The sequence below is a fragment of the Seriola dumerili genome, unplaced genomic scaffold (genome assembly GCF_002260705.1).
Source record: "Seriola dumerili isolate Sdu_G_001 unplaced genomic scaffold, Sdu_1.0 BDQW01000169.1, whole genome shotgun sequence".
Lineage (NCBI taxonomy): Eukaryota > Metazoa > Chordata > Actinopteri > Carangiformes > Carangidae > Seriola > Seriola dumerili.
Window position 1 is genome coordinate 2,980,383 of NW_019174424.1, and position 26,407 is coordinate 3,006,789.

A 26,407-nucleotide genomic window follows, 5' to 3' on the forward strand; every position below is an offset into this window, starting at 1 on the left:
AAAAAGGAAAGAGGCAAAGAATGATAGAAAAGTGGAGCAAGGTGAACTGAACAACTGGGGACAGGACAAACATGGTAACAGAAACTGAAATATTCCAAGAGGAGCAGGTTAAAGAGAAACTGTGCTCTGAGAAATCACAGATTGAAAGACAGAGAGAGGAAAAAGAAGAAAATAGGCAAACACAGGAGAAAGGTCGAACCGGTGGGACGGAGCTCATGTTCATCTGCTGTGGATGGTTCATGGGGGAGGGAGCACGTGCTCCCATGGGTGCCTGAGACATCTGCGCATTCTGCATTGCCATTGGGTTAAATTGATTGATTCCTGTGGGGATAGATACACACACAATTATATCCCTGTTTATTATTCTTGGGAGTTGTTGTAATTCAATATTCCATGTCCTACTGGGCTAGACATGGGCTAACATCAGAAATGTATTTGTTAACGGGTTAAACGATCAGGAACACACAGGAAACAATATTTAAAAGCAAAACCATAAGTATACTTAGAATGCATATCTAGGAATATTAGCTGAAAAGGGAAATATGAACTAATTTTCCCAGGAAAATAACTGCTAAGAGTGCAAAGAGTGAACACATACCTTGGGGCACCTGCATACGGTTCATTATCTGATTTGGCATGTTGGGCATAGGCACAGGTCCATCTATGAGACGACAGGATAGCGCAGTGCTCTCAGTTACAGACATATATTTGAATAGGCATCCTTCTAGTTATAATATATGATTACTTGTATCAACCAGAGTGAAAGAAGTTAAGCTACTAACTGGGAGGTCGGACAGCCTGTCCTGGGCCCATGGCGTTGGGCTGACCCATACCAGGCTGCTGAGGCCCAGCTGTGCCCACCATGCCAGGCTGTTTCTGGAGCCGTGAGCGCCTCTTCTCCTCCAGTTCCTTCTGGATCTTGTAAATTTTTTCTGCCAGGAAGTGGTAATACTCATCCTAGTGAGAGGACGAGAGGGAACAAAAGACAAACAAGACATTTTTAAAAGAATAATGATTGTGTCTCTTAGTCTCTGGATCTGATTTTAATTTTCTACAGGGAAAACAAAAAGGTCTCAGTCATTATGGTGTGAAGTGTGTATTATATTAGTTACCCTGCTGTTAGCTGACTCATACATGTCACCCTCAACCTTGCGTGCGTATGCCACCAGGTTCTCCATTCGCCGGTCCTTCAGTGCTGCGGGGTCTGGGGTGGGGAATATGGCTTGTACTCTGATGAAAGAGTTGAAAAAAACCAACAAAACTCAGAAACAACCTGGTGCCCCATGTTTTATTCTATTTGCATATGAATAGAATTTGAGTAATTGTAATAAATTGGCTTTATTGTTGGACTTACAGTTTGTGCACCAGGTGGGTGCGCAGGTCCTGAGTGACGTGTTCATGCCAGGCCTTCCTTACCCCCGAAGCAGAGAGCGGGGTGGCAGTGGGCAGGTTTCCCAGGCCTCCTGCTACTGACCCATCTGGCATCAGCTGACTGTAGAGCAGAGAAAGGAACTATTACTTTCAAAGTAATCATTATTGATAATTCCAGAAAAGGTTTCACAAATAACAGTCTGAACATACTTTGCAATTTGCATTGTTAGAAAAAATTCCCCTCCACATACATTTTAAAATGTAATACATCATACATCAGTTCATGGATGATTATTTGTCAACAGGAGAAGCACTGCTGACAAAAAGAAATGAGTGACTCATTATCTTAACTAATTCACAGTCTATGAATTAAATGACACCTACATCTTAAGATCATGTCATTATTTACAAGATGACACTGACTGTTGAAGCATACATTTCTTGGGAAGGGCATTCACAATACAGGCTGCAAAGGTCTGGTTCTGTGTACGTGTTAAGGATGAGAGTGCTCACTTGTTGAGTGTCGAGGCTAGAGAGGAGTCGGAGTGCATGCCAGTCTGGTCTGAAGAGGGGACACCCATACCTCCTGCCATCTGGTTCATCTGATTAGTGCCTGTAAACATCATTTACAAGGGTTTACAATAAAATGGCTTAGCAACAGATTTGTAGTATTGTTACAACTTACACGCAAGCCTCCAAAATGTTACTGAAGTCCCATCCATTCCTTACCTAGTGGGTTCATATTTCGCAGCTGCTGGTGCTGGGGACCCTGGGGGTTTTGCTGAGCTGGACCCTGGCCCTGTCCCTGGACCTGAGCAGGGGACTGGTTCCCATACGGCAGGCCCAGGGCAGCATAGGCCCTCTGCATGGAGCTGGGGTCGATGTGCGTGGCAGCACTGTTGATGGCTGTAGCGCTAGGCTGGCCAGGTCCAACTGTGCTGATGGCGTTCTGCAGGCCAGCCCCAGGGGAACTTAGCATGGCTGGAGGGAGAAGACAAAATAAATAAGGGACTTGGAAAACAAAACAAAGCATTTAATGAATACCCTGTAATAGCAAAGGAGTAATAGCTGCTTCTGGAATCACATTATCTTAATATCAAAACGTATATGTATGTACATTTTTAAACCCAAATAATTAACATTAGTAAACTGCCATCTTATCAGGGTTAAAAAAAAAAATTTTAACATGAAAAATAATTAGCTATAAAAAAATAACTGTAATAACTGTTTTCTGTGTAAAGAAAAAAAAAACCATCTTCTTGAGCCTCCATCTAAAATCCCTGCCAGTGCTCCCTGCTGTGTTGATTGCTGACAGGAAGCACGCTGCCTCTGTGGGGGATTTAAACCTGTCATAGAGCCTTTCAACCAATCAGAGAGCATGTAGTCCCAAGACCCTGCCCCCACTGATAGCAGAGCCACAGCGCCCCTCCCCTGGGTGTCACATTACAGGCCCAGCCTTTCTAGAGGAATCCTCTCCCTGTGCAAGCTCTCGCAGTCAGCGAGCCAGCACAGAGCTGTGGCGTGGAAACACAACCTGCAGGTGGCACTGCTTCATACTACACATACACTGACTTGAGGCGCTCTGCTGAGTGACAACTGCTTAGTTGAACAGTTTACAAGGTTTCGAAGTTTCTTTCTATCAATATGACCATGAGGATATTGAGGCATCCTTCTGGAATTATATACTATGGTTGTGTGTTCTCTTTAAATGCATCCTGTGTGCATTTTTACATGGATTCAAAAATGAATGAATGAAGACAAGAGAAGAGGAGCTTCTGGAGTCACTCACGCTGCTGGTTCCTCTTGTCACTCGCATTCTTCAAAGGCAGGCAGACCGGACAGTCGTGCCGCGTACAGTTCTTCCAGTGGGAGATGATCTGTCTGGACGATGCACAGTGAGCCACTGGAGAGAAATAACAGAGAGATGTACAAGGTAAGAATTATGAAAACACATTGAATTCATACATCACCACAGTGAACACGAACAAAATGGTTACTGACACACCAAAGAAAGACTTGGGCTATGAAATGGTTAGATAATGTGATCAAACCTGGCACCATGTCAAGTTACAGTACAGAAGAGTGAAGACCCCCCTCTGCAAGAGTACAATGGGCAAACAACAATGCAAAAGCAATTAATCTACACATTGTAAAACCATAAACACATCCTAGCATTTACTTAAAGAGTTTAAACAGTAGAAATATCAGAGTTCAAAGTTCATAAACCTTGGGTGAGCTCCTTACAACCCACAGCTGTCAGATGGAAGCTGCTGTCCATCAGGGTAGATGACATAATGAAGTATAACCACTGTGACAGACAGTTTAAAAGAGATTAAATTTATGTTTGCTGATGTTGTCAGTCACTGCAGTATTTGGGGTTTAGCAAGTCAAGGGTGTGGAGTGGCTTATTTAAGAAATAAAACAGAGCCAACGAGAGCTAAGTGCTTTACATTGTGCATAACAACTTTAGTAATTAAACAGCACAGTGCAGGATTTAACTGTTATTTTAAAACATTGGTTAAATATAGTCAAGAAGCATTTATTTTTATTTTTTTTATTTTAAATCAATGCTATTTAATTATAATAACTCCTCTTGAGCTGTCGGTCTTGTTGGTCAATAACCAAGCAATTTGGTTGTTTACGGTTATATAGGGATGCAAATTTCATGAAACTCCCTCAATCATTCACAGCCACATACAGATCGATAAACAATTTTGCCAAGGACAATATTGGTGAGGAGCTGAAGACAACAGCTGCTTATTGAAGTTTGGGTAACCTCAAACCTACAACACCTCATCAGCACCTTTTACTGTGTTGTTCCTCTGATATGTAAAGCAACTGGCGCTGTATTACAGGCTCTGATAACAGTTTCTCACGACATGCATGGTGCAGCTATCGCATCTGTATGTAAATTCTAACTAATCCCATTGATCAAATTCTTCATTAATGGATCAAAGATTAATCAGTAACATCACAGTCACAAAAAAGCTCAGACAACAGTTAGCACATTAGTATATACATTTAACACCTTGTGGTCACAAGCAGGAGTCAGCCAGTGAGAAATTTGGATCCAAACTAGATTTGACCCAGTGCTCTGAAAGCACATCACTTTCACTCACCCTGGCAGGACTTGCCAGCCTGGCAGTGGGTCATGTGGTTGAGGACGTTCTTCATGGTGCGGCAGTGAGGCAAGGCGCAGGCCCTAACCTCCCCATTGGCCTGCTCCCGCCGCTGGCACTTATGTGCATGGAGCAGCAGGACCAGCTGCTGCTGAATGAGTTTGCGCTTCTCGGGGTCGGCCGTTGGGCCTGCTGACACGCCTCCAGCCCCAGAGACCATGCCCACCGATGCTACTTGATGCTGCATCTGGGACTGCAAAGGAGTGCCAATACACACACAGATTAGGCACAAATATCGGACTTTCCTCATTTTAGACTTATAGCTTTTAAGTTAAAGCCAAAGAGAAACTAATAAATACTACAAATCACAATAACTTGATGTACAATAGGGGTAAAGGGTAAAGGTAGAAACTAGAAAGAAAATATGGCATCAGAAAAGAAAGATGAGGCAAGACAGGGGATGTAAAAACTAAAAAATTAAAAGAAAATGTGAATGAAACTACAGTGAATGTGAGTGAACAAGAAAACAAGGAAATCTACTGTATAAAATTAATTTCCTGTTCCTCAAACAGATTTGCATAGCACTGAGATCTCTTTACTTTGTTCCTTGAAAGAATCTCACTCTGTAACAGTTAACATGTCAGAGTGGACAGCTTTTAACAATTATGTTGCCCTTAATGCAATTTTCATTTTTAGTTTTGCTTCAAAGCAAGAAAGCAATGTACTTGCAGCAATATCTGAACAAGCTGTATGCTGACAAAGAGTGAGGCCTGTGTCACCAGCTTCGATTTGAATGAACATGGCTAACTTTAGTTGAACGAGGGGGAGGCCCGTGACTGAACACAAGGTAGTATTTCTTTAAGGGGACAGTGCATTGGGGAAAGTATTAACTGAATTAACCTACATGAGCAAGATGAAGTTGGTAAGAAGTGCTAAATGTTGATGTATATAGTTTTTAGGGTACCTGCCCAGCCCGAGTAGCAATTTTTTAAAATCTCTGTCAGGATGTAAATTATCCATGATTTAGTCAACCCCACATGAGCTTCCGCCAGTTTTCAGTTGCCTGTTTCATACTCATCTGACAAAACAATTACACTTTTTTTCCCCAATACTTTTTTTCAATACAGCTGTGCACACTGAGCATGCTCTTGTTTTACTGGAACCTAAAGTCTATTTCCTTAAAAAGTGTGTGCATAACTACATTTTGGGTATTGTGTGCCTGAGCACATAGATGTGCAGCTGCTGCTGCTGTTTTCACTATGCAGCCAGTAAAGTGTAAACCATCAAGTCTAGACAGTAACTAGAGTAAACCTCACTGACAAAGCAAAATACAAAACTAAACTACTCCTATATTGAAAAAGTATTAACCATGCTTTATTTCCAACAATTAACACTACAAATAGAAAACAAAGAGTCCTTTATGGCAGCATGTCAATGTTTCTTTAAGACTTCTCTGGCAACTCTCCTCATGGAAGTGCAAGGCCAAGAGCGAATCTAGTGTTCATACTTCAATGGCTGCAGACTGTGTCCTCATGTTTTAGACTACATGGTAAGTGAAGCATCAGATGAAGCATAAACCAAGTCCAACCAAAACAAGAACATGCACACCATAAATATATATTGTATAGCAATACCAATGCCTCTGTGCACATTTATACTTTTATTATATATTTTATCTTCCCTTCCCTGCTACGTGCAACATGCTGATATTGTGGATACAGATGAACCTACAGAATACATTTTCCCCTGACTAAAAAACAGAGGCTGGAACAAATCTCCACCATTTTTTAAGATATGAGTGACACTCACCATGTTTGGCACACTCCCAGCTCCCTTCAGTTCAGCAGGGAATTGGGGCAGGTTGTTTGAAAGGGCTGTCTTGTTCTGGAGTTGTTGGGCGTTGACCCCCGCTGCCCCCATCTGCTGCACTCCAGCCCCACCATACTGCTGGCCAAATGGAGCCCCTGACATCCCCATCTATAGTGAGCAGACAGGACAGAGGGTGGTCAGAGGTATATCTTGCAGCATACCATCACAGCAGATCAATCTTTTTACATCTGCACTGAGAGTGTGTGTGTCGGTGTACAGCTTTTAACTCTACTCCCCTACAGTATGCTTTATTCCACGAATGTTTTCATCTATTGTGAATTCATCAGTGTGATCTGGTGCCTCAAGTTTAAGCAAACACTGAGGCACTGCTGTCAAAAACTTGGGGGAAACCGTAGAAGTCAAGGCAGCGACCATGAACTGAAATATCGTGTCCAGTCAGGTACTTTTGTTGCATGTCAATTCCCCATCTTTCTCTCCCTCCATTTCCTGACACCTCTCTACTGTCGTCATTTAATAAGGGTACAGAATGCCTTAGAGAAACCACATTAACAAGACTACGTCAAAACTGAGTGTATGGTCAATGTGCGAAATCGAGGACATTGCTGAAAATGTTGTGGGATCGCTGTAAACAACTGCCTATAAATGTGGTTTAACTTCAGCACTCACACGGCAGTCGGCTGACCAATGGTGTAACTTCACTCAGTCAGTCAGCGACAGACATTCCAGTTTATTGCAGTCCAGCCAAAAACAAAAAAAGCATAAAACTACTCTCTCCAACATCCCTTGAAACTGAATCGATCACTAAAAGTAAAACAAATGAAGAAGTTGTTATAAAATCAGAAGAAATGCATCTTTTTTTTATTTTATTATTTGTCTCAGAAAGTGAAGGGTTAGCTTTCCTGCCAGGTCCTCCAAAAGTAATTTATTCCTATCTCTTAACAGCCGTCTTCATGCGTCTTCTGCGCCTGCCTGCCTTTCTTCACGGTGGCCAAAGCAGCAGCCTGCTCTGCTCCGTGTAGGTCCCTCACTGCCAGCAGTGTTGAGGCAGACAGATCGAGCCCAGCCCCAGAGAGAGAGAGAAACGGGAGGAGAAGCACAGAAAGAAAGACCAGCTTGCTCAACAGCTGAGCAGAGCACTGCACTGCTGCCTGCCCCTCCCCCTCTGCTGCACAGAAATACACAGATGCTTGCCTGCTGCCTGCCTCCCATTCACACAGACTCATCCTACTCTCACACACAGGCTCTCCCACTTGATGATGTGCGCGAGTTGTGTCACCAGCCTAGAGGACAGCACTGTCGCGCAAGAAGCCTCTAGTGTATCCCCGTCCTCTTGGCATGTCCTCTTTTCTCCTCCTCTGTTCCACCCTCTCTACCCTGCCACCCCAGCTCAAAAACAACACACAAACCGACTCTAAACATGATTTACAGCTCCATTATCCAGAGAGCCCAGAGAGAGACGGCATATGCCAGAGAGAGTGAGAGAGAGAGAGAGAGAACTAGAATTACCACCTTGCGGTTGTATGCCTCCACCAACCAGTCAAGTTGGAGTAAATATGGTCACAATCTCCCCTTCTGTTCCTGAGTTACAGTGTTGAGTAATGGCCAGAAAGGTGTTCTTACAGAAGATTATGATGTCACAGTGAAGTTGACCTTTGTCCGTTTGGATATAAAATGTCATCACTTCATCATTTTATCCTGTTAGACATTTGTCTTAGCGTATGAATTCCTGAGTTGTGGCCAACAGCATGTTTTATGAAGTCACAGTGACCATGACCTTTGACCACCAAAATCGAATCAGTTCATCTTTGAGTTTAAGTGAATGTTTGTACCAAATTTGATGAAATTCCCTCAAGGCCTTACTGAGACATCGCACTGACGAGAATGGTACGGATTGACAGACCATTTGCTGCCACATGGCAGTATTGTATTTGTAGTTCAAAAGGTTGGCCACTATCAAGTCTAATACTTACTCTAATACTTATAATAATATTACTTCCACTATAAAAAATACAATGAAACCTATAATAACTAAATTTCCACTTGATTTTTCATTTCAAAGTGATCTCAACAGTGAAGCCATGATTCTTCCTCAGGCTACAGATGGAAACTTGGAAAAATGGACCATTCCATCCACATCCCCTGTGCTTATCTTGGCTGATATGGACAGAGACAAAACACGGAACAAGAAAAAATTAATAACACTACTAGTAATGCAAGGTCTTGGCCTGCAAGTCATCAACAGATCAAGCAATTTACTATGAGCATTCCTCTGCAGCTTCTGTTTTTAATTTTAACTTTGTCAAAGTACTGAACTCAGAGTGGAACAGATTCATATCTGACCAGAGACAGAAATATCATCCAAACATTAATATTTCAGTGATACATTTCCCATGTGCATAATAGAAATAATGCTCAGTTTTATTCATAATATGGCTGAGAGACAATGAAGCCAGTTATATTTCTTCTGTTCTGAACAGAAAGGCTAACACATCACTCACTACATGTCAGCAACACATTTCTCTGATGGCAGCTAGGCATGGTGAAGGTCCTCCAACCACAAACTACACATACATACAACGCACAACCAGGTTCAAATCTGTATCTTCCTCTCTCCCCATCTCCTCCTCTCAAACACTGACCTGACCTCTCAATGTGATGTAAGGGCGTTTGTTTCAGTATTGCACAAATATGATATAACTCATCGACACAACACCAAGCAATTAGATTTTGTGCCATAAAGTAAGAAAATATAGTCAGCCATTAAGGTGTATATATCATTATGGGAAATGAGGGAAGGTGGGGCTTGTTTCATGTGGCAACGTCTGTTGAAATAATGTCAGTGAGAGCTAGCGCGCTGGTTTAGCTCTGGTTTCCTATCAAACCACAAAGACCCGAGACTCTCAGAGACGAGGGGAAACATTTTTCTCACACTGAGCACTTCAAAGTGTGTGAAAATAAAGACATTTGCGTCGTAATAAAACCAGCAGCACATCATGGAAATCATTCTTCATTCACAAACATCAATGATATAGTTTCACTGTGTAGTAGCATCATGACACAACTGCAGCTCTTGTTGCATTTATATTGTTTGTACTGATTCTCGGATTAGTGACGCATAGGAATGCAGTAATAAACATGTTGGTCTTGTTGGGCCAAGTTAGACCCACAGACATTGATGCACTTGATTGCAGATTCAAGCCTATCAACTGATTGTCTGCTTCCTCCAGCAGACCCAGGAAGAACAACGGATCAATACATGGTAAGGGGGAGATAACTGACGACAAGCCAGCAATAGGGCTAGGCGATAAAAATAATGTATTGCATACACTCAGCCGGTCAAAAAAAAAGGGAAACTCTTAAATACTATCCATAAGATCTATCGCTTGACAACAACAGCTTTTTACATTGGCAGTCCATTAGTAAAGCACTGCACATTTCCTAAAAAAATGCACAATGAGGTTGGTTAAGTTTGCTTAACTCACCATTTGCTTTTGTTTGATGTTGAAAGTAAAACAGATAAAGACAGCAAGCCCTTCTACAGAACAAGTGTTGGCAAATAAAGCAACAATGACAATAAGGAAACTGTTGTGGATAAATACGGTCAAAAGATGTTGGTGGTGTGGCAATTAGGGTTTTTTAATATTCAATCATTCAACCTTTATTTAAATCTCAAGGAATCACAGAGGGCATGCCCTCATTTTCAATGATGTTGAGAGTAGCACTCATCACTGCTGCCATCATGATGCTGTGACTACATATCATAAATGCAAGTGACTATTGGATAAACTTGACAAACCTTGACATGTCAACTTTTGATATATTTACAACTGCAACTGTCTTCTGATGAACACTAGTTAATATTTTATGTGCTCACCAGATTATGATCCGTCATGCTTTGTGCCTTCGTGTACTTGTACTTGCTGCATAAAAAACTGCTCGCTTGTGTCATTAATTAAGCAGAGTTTAAGACCTCACCTTATTCATGTTTCCAGCTTGCTGAGCATTCATCGCATTGTGTGCACCCAACTGTGGCCCTCCTTGAGTGAGTGTCTCTGCCAGCACACTGCCTCCAACACCAGGTCCAGTACCCACTTGTGCCCCCTGCATTCCTTGGCCCTGGTACTGCATGCCAGGCCCAGGTCTCCCCCGACCAGCCGGTCCTAGAGCCCCATTCATCACCTGTCCTGTCTGGCCCATGACCCCATGACCCTGCCCACTGTTCAACATGGCCTGGTTGAAGCCCATGCCTGTGCTTCCATTGCCTTGTGCAACTGCAGCACCTCCTTTCTGGGCCTGGGGAGACTGATGATTGGGGGAGCCCTGCCCCAGTGGACTTTTACCAAGCACAGCGCCCAGCTGGCTTCCCACCATTCCTCCCTGTTGGGGGCTGGCAGAGTTGAGGCCACCTCCCAAGATGGAGGAACTTCCCGGTCGCAGGAGCTCAGACAGCTGCTTGTGTTTGGCAGCAGCATCAGGAACAAGGGAATTGAGACTGGGACCCCCTCCACCTGGGCCACCATTAGAGGACATTCCCATTCCCAAGTCTCCATTGGGAATGAGCTCATCTGGAAGGTCATTTTCCAGGTCAAACAGAGACACAAGATCTAAAGAAAAGAGAGAAGGGGAAATAAGAATTAGTCATCATCACTGACACAACAAGCTGCTAACCACAAGCACTGAGATACTAAGGCATTTGTCTTAGGTAGAGATTTTAAAGTTTATTCAACTATCATTCCAACCAGATTAATTAATTATCAAAATAATAATAATTACACAGACCTGAGTCAGGATTGGACTTTACGTAAAAGTTCAGTTGCCAGTTATTGCAAAATTCAATTCGCTTTTTGGCATCAGTTAAATTCAAATTAAATTCAAGTTAAAGTCACTTCTCATTGATCAGGGAGAACCCCCTCATTCACAAGATGACAACCTTATGTGTTACCATGGTTACCAATTATGCATAATTATATAGATAATTTTTACAGATTGTTTACTTGACAGGTCCCATGATAAATTGAAGGATTTAGTTGTAGTTCAGCTTCTGAAATTATGCTAAAAATCACATTTCCTATATGACCAAATTCCGTGGTTAGCCTACCTTGCTCACACAACACAAATGAACCACACTGTACAGGCAAAGGCACCAAGGTCTGTTTGAACTGAACCAAACAGATTAGGTGTGAAAGCATCCCAAATTGCCAAATGTACATATTGTTTAAATCAGTTTAGTGATGTGTCAAACCCATCTGTCGACCACAAAATTGATGTTTTTGTGATGGTGTCTTAAAGAGCAAGATCTGACCTGCTGATCTTGCTCACCATATAAAAGTAGAGCTAAGTAAGCATATGTTTGCATTTTCCCAACACAGTACATGGTAGAGCCTGAGCAACCAGGCAGATAAATTGGACACTATTAGCGAATTGCTGTTATATTGCATCTGCATACATGCCTGCCAATAAATAAAAAGAAACTGAAGAAAAGAAAACATTAAATGTCCTGCCCACCACAATTCTGGGGCAAAACTGTTTAAGTTCCCTTAAATTTGTTTAAGTAAACATGAAAGCTATGCACAATAATAGCACAGTAATGAAGGTCATAGTTCAAATCACGCGTCTGTGCCAAGGTTCTTCATGTGCAGGTGCAAGCTTGCCTCTGTGTCAGCCAATAAAGATTTTACCAGCACCACAGCCACAACCCCACACACGCCTAGCTCAGTGTCTGAAGCCACTGGGTTTGTAAGGAGAGAAATTCAACCCTCTTTCTCAATGAAATATGGTGGCAATTATTATGAGCTTTAATATTACAGCCATGGGCTGTCCATGTAATGCTTGAGCTGTTAGCGCTTAAGGTTAAAGTAACAAGTCTCAGAGCACAGCAAGAGACATGGATGGTGTATAGTTGAGGGCAAGCACCTGTGCCTTGCCTGAGGCCAATTCGGCAACAAGATTGAGCACTCACAAATTTCAGAGGGAGAGGATACACTGGAGCCAAAAACCTAGCTGAAGGAGACAAAGTGCCTTCAGCATGGTGATTCTTTACAAAAGGCTGAGAATATGATTTGAAAACGCTCATTATACAACAAAGAAGTGATGGGCATACCCAGCAGCAAACATATGCCAAGCAGGGACAACAGAAGCATCTACTAACCAGAGAATCCCAACACTGGAGTCGCCCTATTCTCACCTGAAGAGGAGTTTGCTGCCGCTAGGTGTAATTCACCAAAGCTTTTCAGCAGCCATGTGAAAATCGACAATTAGACTCTTCAGGGAGATAATACGAGGCTATGCGGCTGGCTGTTGCTGCCATAGCAGAGCCAGAGAGAGATGGTATGTAGATGGAAAGAGTAAGATGCTCCCCCTCTCTTTCAGCAAAGAGGGAGCAAAGTTGCTAACCAATCATAGAAGTGCTAAAGGGACATTAGATTTATAAAGAACCAGACTAAAAATATGGACAAAGTAAAACAATGAAAATACACACAAAAAGGTATTCATGCAGGTATTTATATTTATATTTCATGTTATTATTACCAGTGTTCTCCTCGCGTGTCTGTATGTCAAAGTCTCGAACCAAAAAAAACTCTTGGGCCAAACCCAAACACTACAAAGCTGGACAACGGCCACAACAAATTTAGGACCTTTATAAAAGACAAATAAATTAAAATCATTATATATATCTGCATATTGTCAGATAGAATAATGATGGCTACTCGCTTACTTACTTCCAGAGTTTTCTGGCGTGTCTTTAGACTGCTTAACATGCATCCAGACTTTTTTGATTTGTTTATTAAGACAAGAAAAAAAGATTTTGGTTTATATTTTCTCATTATACACAAGTCTCACCACTGGAAGGCTTTAACAGGTTGAGATGCAACCTCCACCCCTAAACTAGCCTTTTTCACATGTGAAAATTGGATTTAAAATACAAACCAATGTGGAATAATCTGAAAATGCAGAGGGGAATAAAAAAAAGAAATGTCCAAAAACATTAAGTACCCCTGCTATGTATCACACAACACTGGTGTTTGCGTCAGACAACTTTGTGAGCAGAAAAGAGTGATTCAATACAGTTATATCTAAAATACTCTTTGCCTTGGAAAACATTTATGAGCCACAATCAAATTTTATAACTTTTTTAACAATAGAAACATAGGTCGGCGACAACAACTACATTATACATCCAGCTATACAAAAAATACACGACCTTCAGCGGAGTGTTAACCATCTGAGACTAGGTGCTGTAACAAAACTGTGTCCTCCCACTCTTTACTAGATGATGGCTGTAAAGTCTCATTGCATGCCAACCAAAGAATGTGGAGAAAGACAACATTTTCCTTTTTGTTCCATTGTTTTGGCCTGTGAGTGTGGATTGAGGACCTTTGTAAATCCTCAATCTAAATTCCATTTTTTATTTTCAGTTTCAAGCTTATTTGAAGCGCACAATCTTAGCTTTCAAAATGATCTGTCTTAGTGTAGATGTGGCCTCAGTGTTCAGCACTTCCCATCTAGGTTGAATGAATTGAGTTAAAAAGTATAGATGGGGCACCTTAGAATTAGGAACAAATACCTTAATTTTTTATTTTTTTTTTAAATCATACTAATACATTTAGCAGAAGGAACTGAAGAAAACTGAGGAATCATGAGCTAGTTTTTGCACACATTTGATTGGCAGAACATTTGTTAAACCTTTAGTGGTGCTTTATAAGAAAAGTTGTGATGACTTCAAGATGTGCAAAATTAGCAGCACACTACTCTTGTAAAGCTGGGGCTGCAGTCATTTGCTGCACTGTGTTTATGAAAACCACAGCCATTCAGAGAAAATCACAAAAAACAAATTTGGGCAATTCACAACACAATCTCAGAAAGCGAGAAAGCGTTTTATTCAGATTTTGTAGACAAACACAAAAATGTAAATGAATGAAATGGCTCATAGCCTTGTTCCAGACAATATTAGCATGCTGTGGATGTGTGAGATATGAAGTGGGAGGGACGAGGTAGACGTGCAGAGGGATATGGGGCAGGACTGTTTGGGTTGGCTGACTGGCGTCCAGGACCGCCCACCCTTCTCGTCATCTCAATCAGTTCCACCTCAGCTGAGATATTAGCCAGCAGATCCAGAGTATCTTGTGCCAATGCTTTGCCATGCTGGTGAAAGGCAAAATTTTTAAACTGAAAATTTTAACAGTTGACCATTATTTTACATGTGCTAATGCTTAAGTAGCTTAACAATACTCAGCCTGCGGTTAGTGATCATACACACAGGCTAGACAAGAGGAGGAGGTGGGTAGGTGAGCACTGGCATTGGAGAATGGCTGCCTGTTTCTCACCCCTAGCGCTGACACGCCCACTCAGCCTTACAAATGAAAACAAGCCTGACACTTGCCTTTGGCCACAGGGCTAAACACATACCGACATGAGACCAGAGAACCGTAAAAACTGACACACATTAACATGAACATCAAAGACTAGTCGCTAATCTGTGGCTGTGAGCGACAGCTCCGTGTGCACTGGGTTGGATGTGAGCAAACAGACATGTCTTTGCTATCTGTTAGACAACCAATAATGGAAAGGCTTTACTAATAATAAACTTGACTCAGTAAGTCAAACCCATTCAGGTACATTGTACTACTTTGCAACGTATCACTGAAGGGAGGAATTGCCGTATTGATTTAAATCTTAGCAACAGAATTTTGAAATTCTGTCATTTCATTCTATCATTTCATTATCAAAATGAATTATTTGGCACAGAAATATTTTACTTTGAAAACCATCTTTCTAAAAGGTCTGATGTTTTTTTTGTCAATTTCAAGTTGTGTAATTTCAAAAAAATTATTTCCAGTACATCTGTTTTTGGGGGTTCAAGATGTGAAATTCAGATCTGAACATCAGGGGTACCCAGCATAAGCAATCATACCTGGATGAAATGTGGGAAAGGTAAATACCAATAACCATGCGCTATCTGAAATCAATGAAAAAAATAATCTGCATTATTTTTGTTTTGTAAATTTAAGTTCTACACACAGATTTTTTTTTTTTTTTTTTTTTTTTAAACAAGTAAATTTAAGAAAGAACACAATTTCACAATAGAAGGGTGCAGGGTTTCCCTTTGGTTACATCCACACTACGTTTTCATTTTAAAACGAAAACGATCTCCGTCCATACAGCACACGTGAAAACGCATACATACATGAGCAATCACGTTCAGCAGATAGTCTACTATGCACTTTATAAGCTGCACAAAGCACTACAAACAAGGAACAGTAAAGACAGTTGTAGCATTTAAGTGCTGAATTTAACTCCACAACAGCTGCTAGCAATGACAACCTGGCCAGTAACACTTGTATTTCGTCATTCATGTTGCTTTCACCACTTGTAGTCAAGGCTGATAAGACCCAATCAACGAGCAACCATGCGTGTCTATATCAATGTTTCCAAAGGTCTCCATTTTTGCCCATCCAGACTACAACGCAACCCCAGAGTTTTAAAACAAAAATGGGGCCAGCGGTGTTTTCCAACTGTCTCTGTTTTAGGCAATTCAGGCGAAAATGTAGCAAAAGTGATGCGTTTGAAAACTAAAAGCAAGTGTGGACGTAGTCTTTATTGGGTTGGTCGCCCACAGACTGTTTACAGAGTATTTTCTAACATTTCCCTGATCTTTGTTTGACATTCAAATGCTCAACTAATGTTCAACAATGTATAAAAAATTAAACCAACAATTAGTAAACCATTTAATGGTATGGATTAGGAATCTCAACTAGTAACCTGTTAAAATGTTAGAAATACTCTGTAAACTGTAGGCGGACTATTAAAAAAAAGTGTTAGGCTGCAAACTATCTGCCTCCCAATTTTCTCAGAATTAGGGCTTTTTGATCTCAAGAAAAAAAAACTGTGCTTATCCTCCCATCTGCAGCCTGGCACTTAAAATCTTCTCAGACTACTTAAGATCCTGAGCCGCGTCCAGGACTTCAAAGAGAGCAGGTCTACAAGAGACACTGTGCAATGTCATACTGAATACATGTGTTTGTGTGAGTGTGTGTGTGCGTGTGTGTGCATGTGTCAACTGAGAGAGAGAAAGGGCTCCTGGCAGCAGTGGGGGAGGAGGCCTAGTGTCAGGCTGCTTTATTGCCCAGCGAAAGGTCCTGTCACCCCTCTGAAAGGATGCGCTACCTTGGCTGAAGACCGAGTTCTGTCAGAGAGCTAGATAATGTAGCCATCTGCAGAAAAGAAGACATACCAAACAAAGAAACTTCTCAGCTGTTTCCAAATGGCAGGCAGATGTTTCCAGTCTCCACTACAATTTAAATTAAGAAACTGTACTCTTCATGTACTCTCTAGAAGATGAGAGTTAAGAGGTGGCTGCAATGAGACGGTCCACGCTTTTTCAATGCTTGGCGCTAGTGACTGCACAACAAATATCAGCAATATAAACATGCATAACTAGGATGTGCCAATAATATTGCTGAATGGCACCTAAACTGGGTGGCTGATAAGGATACAAGCAGTACGTTTACTTCTTGCCTTTAAGAATAGTGAAAATGGTGCCCAGCAGTTTCCACACCATTGCCTTTCAGTCTTTGTAATTAGAAAAAAATTAAAAAAAACAGTTGAAGTAAAAAATATTCTCATGGAGTACGGCTAAACAATATGCAAAAAAATCATATTGTGATTAGTTTGGTAGATATTGTGATTGCGATATGAGTCACAATTTAAAATTTTTGATTATAAAAATGATGATGGTGTTATTTTTGTTCAGATGTGTATCGAACAAGCATGTTCCTTTATGTCTGGAGAATATGATTTGTAGGCAGAGGATATCTCTGGAGCACAACAATGCTTCATTTACGGTCTGTTGACACATTTTACCTTTATCAAAAAATTGCAGCTCCTGCCTTTTGGATAGTGCACTTAGCCACATTGTGATTTCAAAAATATTTTGATTAATTTTGCAACCCTATCATGGAGTAAAAGTGGAGGGAACCCACAGAGAAGTAAGAGGGGCTGCAATGAATACTCATAATTCATAATGACCAGAAAAGGTTGACTAACATTTTTTTTTTCATGCAAATATGCTGACTTGCTTCCTGGTGTCTGTTTCCCTAATGCCTCAGATTTTTGCTTTTATCTGTTATGGCATTGTAAACTGAGTTTCTTTGGATTTTGGACTACTACTACTACTACTTACTACTACTGGTAAGATGGAACAAAATCCATGACTCGGAGAGAGTGTAATGGACGTTTCTAAAATTTTCTGACTGGATCTGGATCTGCCCCAAAATGTAAAAAAGATCTTCCCTGCCCAATGCCCCATCCCCCCACCAAATTCTGGGCAAATCGGTTCAGTACTTTTTGTGTAATCCTGCTGACAATTACACAAACACTGGTGAAAACATAACCTCCTTGGTGGAGGTAATAATCAGCACATTAATCAAAACTAAAACCAATAGTCACTTGCATTATTACTCTTCAGACAGTAAGCTGGCATTTTGTCTTGCCTGCAAACATCACACACTGACAGCTAGTGGTGAGACACAGCTACTCAACACCTTTCCATGCTTTCTTCTGAGAGATACATAAAAGCCTCTTGCTCATGTCAACCCAATTTGATTGACTTTTTAGGCAGTATCTGCAGTTTTCCCTCTCCAATGTGCAAGTCCATTGTCCATTTAAAATAGGCTTATAGATATGATAGGTCCTGATTAGATGCCGAAGGTTTTGCAAATTTACAGAAGTCACTGGGTAGTTTTAGATTAATGGCAACTGTTTAGCCCTGGTGCCAAGTATATCAAATTATTATTATTCACGCTATGATTAATTTTGACCTCCAATAAGACGGGTAGCAGTTCCAAATTCTTGGTGTCTTTCAAGAAATCCTTTTTTATGAGGTAGAAACTTTTTGTTCTCAACTACAATCCAGTGGTTAGGAATGTCACAGCAAATTTATAGAAGTGAAAATGGCTTATATTAGAGCTGTAGTCTTCCCGAAATGTACCTGTTACATACCCAGGGGGCTGGCGTGCTTCCAGACAGTCCTAATAGTTGATAACTATAATAATTGATGACCACTATAAAATATTTTCTTGGACTTGGGATCTATAAAACTCTATCTTGAAGAATACATCAATTATAAATACAATTCAACTCATCACATCAAACAACCATCCAGCAAATGCCTAGATTTCTCTGTCAACCACTAACCACATACACAAATCAGAGCTTGAACAACATTGGGACACATGTTTGCAGAATATATATAAAACCTTACAGGTGTAATGAGAGGGTGGTGTGCCATCATCTGATAACTTACGTTGAATTCCTGTTAAACAGTCCAACTTGTTCATATAATGGTGCAAAGTTGCTCTGCAGGTAAGACTGGGGAAGAGGCAGACCCTTGGGGCTAGTTCCTAATACTCAGCCCTACCATGGCAGCAGTTTTTCTCAGCTTTTAAGCTATGTTATGCACATTTACCAGACAATGAATTTGCAGCAGAGAGGCTGGATGTTGGAGCAAAACAAATCTTCCACAATATTTTGTCAGATAACTTTTAATATGAACCATTCAAGCATGTTGCTGAATGAGAGAAGGGCTGAACCTGACCTAGTGGTGAGAGATTATCTTTTCAGTCTGACAACACAGGTTGAAATGCTTGTGCTGTCAAAAATCTGAACTGCTTAAGTGTCAATGAGCAAGGCACTAAATCCAATCCAACTCCAATGATACAGAGGTAGCAGTTCTCTCTGCAAGGACGAATTGCTCTGAGGGGATCAGATCACAATATTTGTATAATGCCAGGTTTATAAATGTGCAGGGGTCTTGAGTTTACTCAAGAAACAACCCAAGAGGTAAGAGGGACAAATCATCACTATACGACCCCTGGAGATACACGGTAAACCTTTCATTCACCTGTATCTCTGAGGTGTTATAACGGGTAAGCATTATTATGTTTTTTAAGTTTACTTTTAACCCTACAAAACAGAAAAGTTGCGAGTAAACTCTCCCTGTTGAGTACTAAGCACTCCACTAAGCTCTGTATCTCTCGTGTGATACAGAGGCAGTGAGTTTGCAGTTTTTTTCTCTTACACTAATTGCAGCTTATGGTATTTTTATGGTCACCTATGGAAATAATCAAATAATCTTACAGGAACTTAATGTACAGTTTTCCTGCGATATGACTCCCACTGAAGTGACTGATGTCTACCACTGTAGATCTTTACCTCATGTATCCATCCTCTTGAAGCAGCAAAGACTGTGTAGAGTGAAGCCTAAATAGACATGCATTTTATTGCAAGTTGACAAATCCTCTCTATGTCCCGTCCTTACCTGGGCCGTCTGATCCCGAGAGAGGTGAATTAAGCTTGGGTCGCTTTGCAGTGGGGGGTCCGACATCCAGCAGATTGTCAGCCATCCTGGTCGGCAAATGTTATGAATGGATGATGATGATGCAAGAAAATAACAGCAGGATCAGTCCAACTTGTCGGCCTCTGGCTCGTAATTACGACTAACTTTTCCTAACGTTGGGCGTAAAAGAGCAATTTAACTGTTTTTTTTTTTTTTTTTTTTTCTTGACTGGCAGACTGGCGAAATGCTGCCTGGAGAAAAAGGTTTCAAAAGAAAGGCAACAGCGCCACGCTTCGCCGCCGAAGATCACCCCATGATAATCCAACACCCAACACCCACATAATTATCCTTAATAATTACGTCCAAAAATTATTTCAGTTCGAGAAAAATAAATAAAAATCATTCATAAAATATTAAACAAAGCGTAAGAAAATCCCTTTCTCCGCAGATCGCCGGTTTCACGTCTGTACAGAATCATTTTTTTCGCAGTCGAAACGAGCAGCCATAAAATCTACTTTGGGCTTAAATAAAAAGAGCAAAATTCAAAAAATATTTTCTATGAGGTGGATTTTTTTTCTCGTCGCTGTCTCCCGGTAAATACAGCGTCTCGGGACGGAGATACGGCGAGAAGCGGCGCTCTCTAAAAGGGAAATCAAATATACAGTGGGCTTTCGAGACGATAAAAACCCATGTAATCCTCACATGTTTGCATTAATTCTCATCGGAAGAACTAACACTTCGATTTTCTGCACGAAAAAAGCCGTTTGAGCCCGGTCTAGGTAGCTCCGATCGGTTTTTAAAATTAATGCTCCCCCCGAAATCCCGATTCTGAGCCGCGTCAAGATGGCGGCTGTTGATTCCTCCGATACAAAAAAAAGTTTTTTTTTCTTCCCAGCTAGACTGAGGGGGGAGGAGGGGGAGGTGTCGTGCTATGACGCCCTGACGTAAACCTGTGTGTCCCACCGTGCGTCATGTGTACGTACGCGAAGTTGCCTCTAGAGGTGGAATAACCCACAAAATAAGAAAAAATTGACATTTTCTGTGCTCCACCTGTTTTAAACTTTACAAAAAAATAATGACTAAAAATAAAAAAATACTAATTTGAAAAGAAAATAATAATGCATTCTCGAAGTTAGAATGCAAACAATACTTTACAATCCCTTTATTCCTATCATATTACTCATGGTGAAAAGTAAAAAAGTGCATTTATTCAAGTCATTTTGAGGTAGTATTATTAGGATAGTAAAATACTGCGGTTTTATACTATTTTATAGATTATTTTTACAGGAAAATATTTTTACATTTAATCTCACTTTATATGTTTTGAATGAAAAACAAAAACTATAACTCTCAAATAAATAAACATGTTGTAAAATGTGATTCATTGCTATATTAGACTACTTAATAGTATATTTTGATTGTCTCAACATTGAAATGTATTGGTAATAATCAGCTTTTTGATAATACATTTTTGTATAATTTTAAATGAAGGAGTCATACTTTTAAAGGAGTATTTGTCATACCCTGTAGAAGTATACAGATCCTTTATTTGAGTAGAAATACCAGTCACTAAAAAAAAATAAAAATTAAAAAAAAACTCCATTAGAAGAAAAAAAAAAACTTTAATCCATAGTTTATTAAAATGAAAGCATACTAATATAAGCAAAATATGTTCCTACTTAAATTATAAATAAATGTTTAATGCTGTATCTGGTTTGGAGTGCAGTTAATTTAAACTATTTTATATTATGTTGGGTAGTTTCATTTTGTATAAACTGATCTAATGTTTTATATAAAATCTTAATCCTCAAAAGTAACATTGTAAGGCAATGGAGAATACATTATAAAACATACAATATAAAACAGCATAACGCAGGAATAATCAAGTTAAGTACAAGTAACTCAACATTCTTAATTACTTGAGAACATGCACTTAATTACAGTCCAGCACTGGTTAACCCACAACATACAGTAGATGTAGTGCACAGGCTATTAATTCAATCGGACAACATTTACCAGCAACTGACTTTATTCAGTTTTAACCTTCACTTGCATACCTATTAGCGTGCTATATACAAAAACATTCCAGAGAAAGCAACAATTCATTAAAACCTGCCTGTAGAAGGCGACTGAGATACTACCTACCTGCAGACATCTTGTAGTGCCTCATCCATTTTATTTGGCCAGTTTGAATTGAAAAACAAGGAAATCTGTATTGATTGAAGCCTTGCTGTCCGAGCATGTCATACTTTTCAAGATGACAAAGCTGACTAAAATGTCCAGGTCACATTCCTGCTAAGATTAGAGCATCCCTTCCAAAACACGCACAACCACACAGTTTTACAAACACTCGTACATTTTTACACACATGCAGGCCAACAGAACACACAAATATTATTCCAACATTGTTAAAATTACCCAGTTCTTTAGACTACTTAATACTCTAGTACATGCACTTATATAAATAATAGAAAATGCTCAGATACTATACAATATAAAGGCATACTGTACATAAAAAGTGAGTGCCTTGTGCAAATGTGTTTTAACAGTGAGCATATAAATGAACTTTCTTAAACGTGCACAACACAACCTGCAAATTAAGAAGGAGATAAGACATAACATACAAAGGAGAAATTCATGAGATGGTAATGACACTCTTTGGCATCAAAGTTTTCCCCGTGTGTCATTCTCCTGGTTCAGAATGTCACTTACATCTCAATAAATCCAACCAAATCGACAGATATGCTCATTTCTGCAGTGAAAGAAAAAACAAAACAAAAAAAACAAGTGGCAACCAGATCTGTGAGTTGACACCTTTGTCTTAATGTTACATTTATCGCAAACAACACTAATCCACGAAAAACTTTCAGTTTAGAAAAAAAACACAATATTCAAAAGAGCTTATCAAAATTATCGAGGAAAAAACAATCTAGCTTATGCGCTTTACCTGACACTCAAGTATCATATCCTCTATTAAGCACTTAACTTTGGATAATAACAACAATAATTATTCTTAATAATTATTATAAGCATCCCTTTATTGTAGTAAAACAAACACAAATTTTGGGCTGGTGCAAGAGTTGTGTGCTCATAAGCGAAAAGAAGCTTATTTTCCCTTTTAAACAAGTGATGTTTAGCTCTTATTGCATTTAACACAACCACACCTCCATCTGAGGAATAAATACAAAATGGACAAAGAAATCCAAATTCTGCAATAAGGTCAACTAATGTAAAAATATGTTTGGTACATTTATATTTAATTGTATATTTTAAGAAAAGGCACTGCTCAAATTTTATGACCTTCAAGCACTAAAGTAAATATTCCCATACCATAACCTTTTGAGTGTCTTAAAAAGTTAAACCAACTTGACACTGAAAAAAAGATAAGAGAAATCAAGTTCAAAGTTAAAAGGCACAAGCTACCCTAATTTCACACATGGACAACAAAGAAAACTAATTATTTCACTGTTAGGGTCATCTTAAAAGCGGCATGACAAAAGAAGACAAACTGATTCTTTGTTATTCTGCAATATTTGTCTTATTTGCTTTGTTACTTAAAAGTAGTGATTATGAAGTGGTAATATAAAGAAATGAGGTTGTTAATCTGCTATACAGGATATTTAAATGCCAAAAATAAGACATTAAAGTGGATTTCATGGTAATACTTTTTTTGCCTCTGAGCACACAATCCTTTTTTGCTAAGAAACAGTAACAGAGAGAAAATGTCACAGCGAGAGATGTATAGTTTAATCAGTTTGATTTCCTTAATAATCTAATATAACAACATGGAATCATTTAAGTCAAAAAGGAAAGGGAGTAAAAACACTTAGGGCTTCATATGAAATACATTTGGTGCACTGGCTTTGCTTTTACAGTGCTATTACATTACGTTTCATGCCATTGCGAGACTGAAGCAGCTAATGCATCCAGCTGTTTGCATTCAGTAATGTCTATCAAATCGCAAAAAAAAATTTGAGAGGGCAGCTTCACATGAATGGTTCAAGTTTTGCGTAACAATAAATACAATAAAACACATTTAGTTTTGATTTGTGACATTCCACTTTGATTATCCATGTCTTAAAAGCACTATTAACTAACACACAGTGTAATCCATTGCAAACCTAGGCAGTTGTTTTGTCTAATTGATCTAAAGTCACGACTAGACACTCTACAGGTACAGCAGTGCCTTGTAGGATCCATTGAAATACTCATCAGCACTAAACACAACCTGACTTCCCACCAGAGCCTGGATCATGGGGGAGGGCACAAACATTAGTAGCAGTTAGCCTCATCTATGGTGTTGCTGTTGCAAGCATGCGTAGCCACCATTATGCCTCAGTCCTGAGGCAATACAAAGATCTTAACTGAGGCCAGAGAAAAAGCTGCCACATCAGCAAACAAGATTTTTTTTTTTTCAACTGCGTTCCTAAATTGTTTGTCATCCTGCAGTTTCACAAAATCAGTCAAGTAACTCATAGGCACCTCTCCTCATTAAACCCTGTATGATCTCACTACACAGATACATACCAACACACACTCACACACACACGCGCGCACACACACACACACACACACACACACACACACACACACACACACACACACACACACACACTGCATACATGCAAAAACAGTCGCACGACACACAGCTTGGCCGTCATCTGCCCTTAGCCTGTATTGATTAGTCTCTGCTGTGCCTTAAATGATGAGTTTTCTGGCTTCCATGAAGAACATGGAAACAGGCTCTGCTGCATTTTAGTGCAGATTTTACTATTAGATATCTTGGAGTGATATCTCATTTCCCTCCACTCAGCATACATTATGAGTCAGCTTTCTTAACTTTTCATTGATAAAAGGCAAAATATCATAGCAAAACATAGTTTACAAAGTAAAATTGTAAAAATAAGAAAAAAGAAAAAGCAAAGCATTTTTTTCCCCAAAAAGTTTGCTAATTTACAGTTTTCCCTTTATGTTCTTCTTCCCTTACTCAAAAAGGCTTAGTCTACACATTATTCTATTCTAAAGGCACTTAAAGACATATGAAAGAAATAATCAAGATTAAAGGTGTAAAGATAATCAAGTAAGTTAATGGGAGACGATGGGATCTGTAGCAGGCAAGAGAAGATTCAGAGTCAGCCATCACATCTTCCCATATTCTCTCTGTTCCTGCCTGACACTCTCTTTGTGGTCCACCCAGCACCCTCCACTGATTATATCAGCCAATCAGATTTACACTAAAACAACCTGCTGCCCGGCTGATGCAGAGAAGAAGCCTGTGGGTGTTTTGATAGGACCAAATATACAGCAATTCTACAAATGCCAACTGGCAGGAACAAGAGCTTAAAGGGTAGATAATTTACTGTAGCATATTCTTACAGTCTGGTAAACTCTCCAATATTACTCTCATCCTCATATTTGTCCTTCTTGATGTCTTTCAGGGACTTTGTTGGATTTTGGGGTGTACCTTGCTGGACTGAGGGTGAGCCGATGAGCTGTTTGTTATTTGCAGAGGGAGGAGGTCCTTCTAGATTTGTAACAGGTATAGATGTCAGGCCACTGTGAGACATGGATCGTCTGGCATGAGAAATCTCTGCGGAGGGGCGTCTTTCGCGGCTGCCTGCCTCTTTCTCATGACCAAGCCCTGTGGTAGTCGAGGAACCAGCGCTGGCACTGGGCACCATAGTGTTGGTAATGCTTGCAGTCATGCCGGTTGTGGGCACCATGCTGGCAATTTCATCAGTGGGCGAGCGCCCAATGCTACCATCTACTTGTGCCCGGATCTCTGGTGAAACTGAGAGTTGGTACTGAGGCACAGGGCCGCTGTCACTGCTCTTAGGGTAAAGGAAGGTCTTCATCTGACCTTTGCCTTTGACATTAACTGTGCCACGGTAATCAAAATCATAATCCATGCTACTGAGCACACAGTAGCTCTCCTCGCTGACCTGGACGCGACACTCCACACCTGTCGTATCCATGCGACTGGCAATGTTGACTGTGTCGCCCCAGATATCGTAGAGAAGCTTAGTAGTGCCAATCACGCCTGCTGTCAGAGGACCATGATTGAATCCAATGCGGAGCTTGAAGCCGAAGCCCAGCATGTTCTTGTTGAAGTCATCCACCACGTGCATCATTTCTAGGGCAAATTCGAAAAGAGCACGGAGGTGGGCATGAGGATGTGCCGCGTCTGCACATTGCTGCGCATTGAGACCGGCTGCTGCCATGTACGTGGCACCGATGGTCTTGATCTTTTCGATGTTTGAGAAGGCAGGCTTCCGTAACAGCTCATCAAAGTCGCCAATTAGCTCATTGAGGACACGGTAGCACTCCTTACCTCCCTCATAGCTTTCCTCATAAAATTCACTGAAATTAACAATACTAGCAAATATTACCCCCACATTGTCGTGGTTCTTGGAGTAGCTCTGGGTGACCTTTAGCTGCTCTGCTACATGGATGGGGATGATATTGCGAAGCAGCCAGTCGGCCTGGTCCCTCATGTTCTGGATCTTGATGCGGTGTTGATCAGCTTCCACATTGCCATGGTAATGCAGGCGGTGACTGACCTCAAATTCACGGTTAAGGAACCAGACCAGGAGAAGCAGCAGGAAAAAGGCCACGCAGGCCTCAGGGCCCAGCATCTCCTGTGAGTAGGGCTGTGTGTCATGGTTTACTCGGCTGTCAGACATGACAATTGAGCTGTTACTGTTGTTGTTCTGCCTATCAGTCCTGGTAGAGAGAGAGACATAAAGAGGAAGAA

At 40.4% G+C, this 26,407-nt stretch overlaps 2 protein-coding genes across 4 annotated transcripts in view; both read right to left on the reverse strand.

The window, feature by feature from the left end:
* crebbp (CREB binding protein) overlaps positions 1–19,818 on the reverse strand; it is a 32,458-nt gene extending 12,640 nt beyond the window's left edge. For all 3 annotated transcript variants that reach the window (XM_022752344.1, XM_022752345.1, XM_022752342.1), the window contains exons 1-12: positions 19,636–19,818; positions 10,296–10,924; positions 6,300–6,467; positions 4,491–4,743; positions 3,161–3,274; positions 2,101–2,352; positions 1,885–1,984; positions 1,355–1,492; positions 1,113–1,230; positions 783–957; positions 599–661; positions 200–321 (exon numbers count right to left, since the gene is read on the reverse strand). In XM_022752344.1, coding sequence (XP_022608065.1) covers positions 200–321; positions 599–661; positions 783–957; positions 1,113–1,230; positions 1,355–1,492; positions 1,885–1,984; positions 2,101–2,352; positions 3,161–3,274; positions 4,491–4,743; positions 6,300–6,467; positions 10,296–10,924; positions 19,636–19,720 — 2,217 coding nt within the window. In that variant the 5' untranslated portion in view covers positions 19,721–19,818. The remainder of the gene's footprint in view (positions 1–199; positions 322–598; positions 662–782; positions 958–1,112; positions 1,231–1,354; positions 1,493–1,884; positions 1,985–2,100; positions 2,353–3,160; positions 3,275–4,490; positions 4,744–6,299; positions 6,468–10,295; positions 10,925–19,635) is intronic.
* Positions 19,819–21,421: 1,603 nt separating this feature from the next.
* The window catches only part of adcy9 (adenylate cyclase 9), a 34,205-nt gene continuing 29,219 nt past the window's right edge, over positions 21,422–26,407 (reverse strand). Inside the window, exon 11 of the mRNA XM_022752346.1 lies at positions 21,422–26,376. Within this exon, the coding sequence (XP_022608067.1) occupies positions 25,026–26,376 (1,351 nt within the window). The 3' untranslated portion in view covers positions 21,422–25,025. The remainder of the gene's footprint in view (positions 26,377–26,407) is intronic.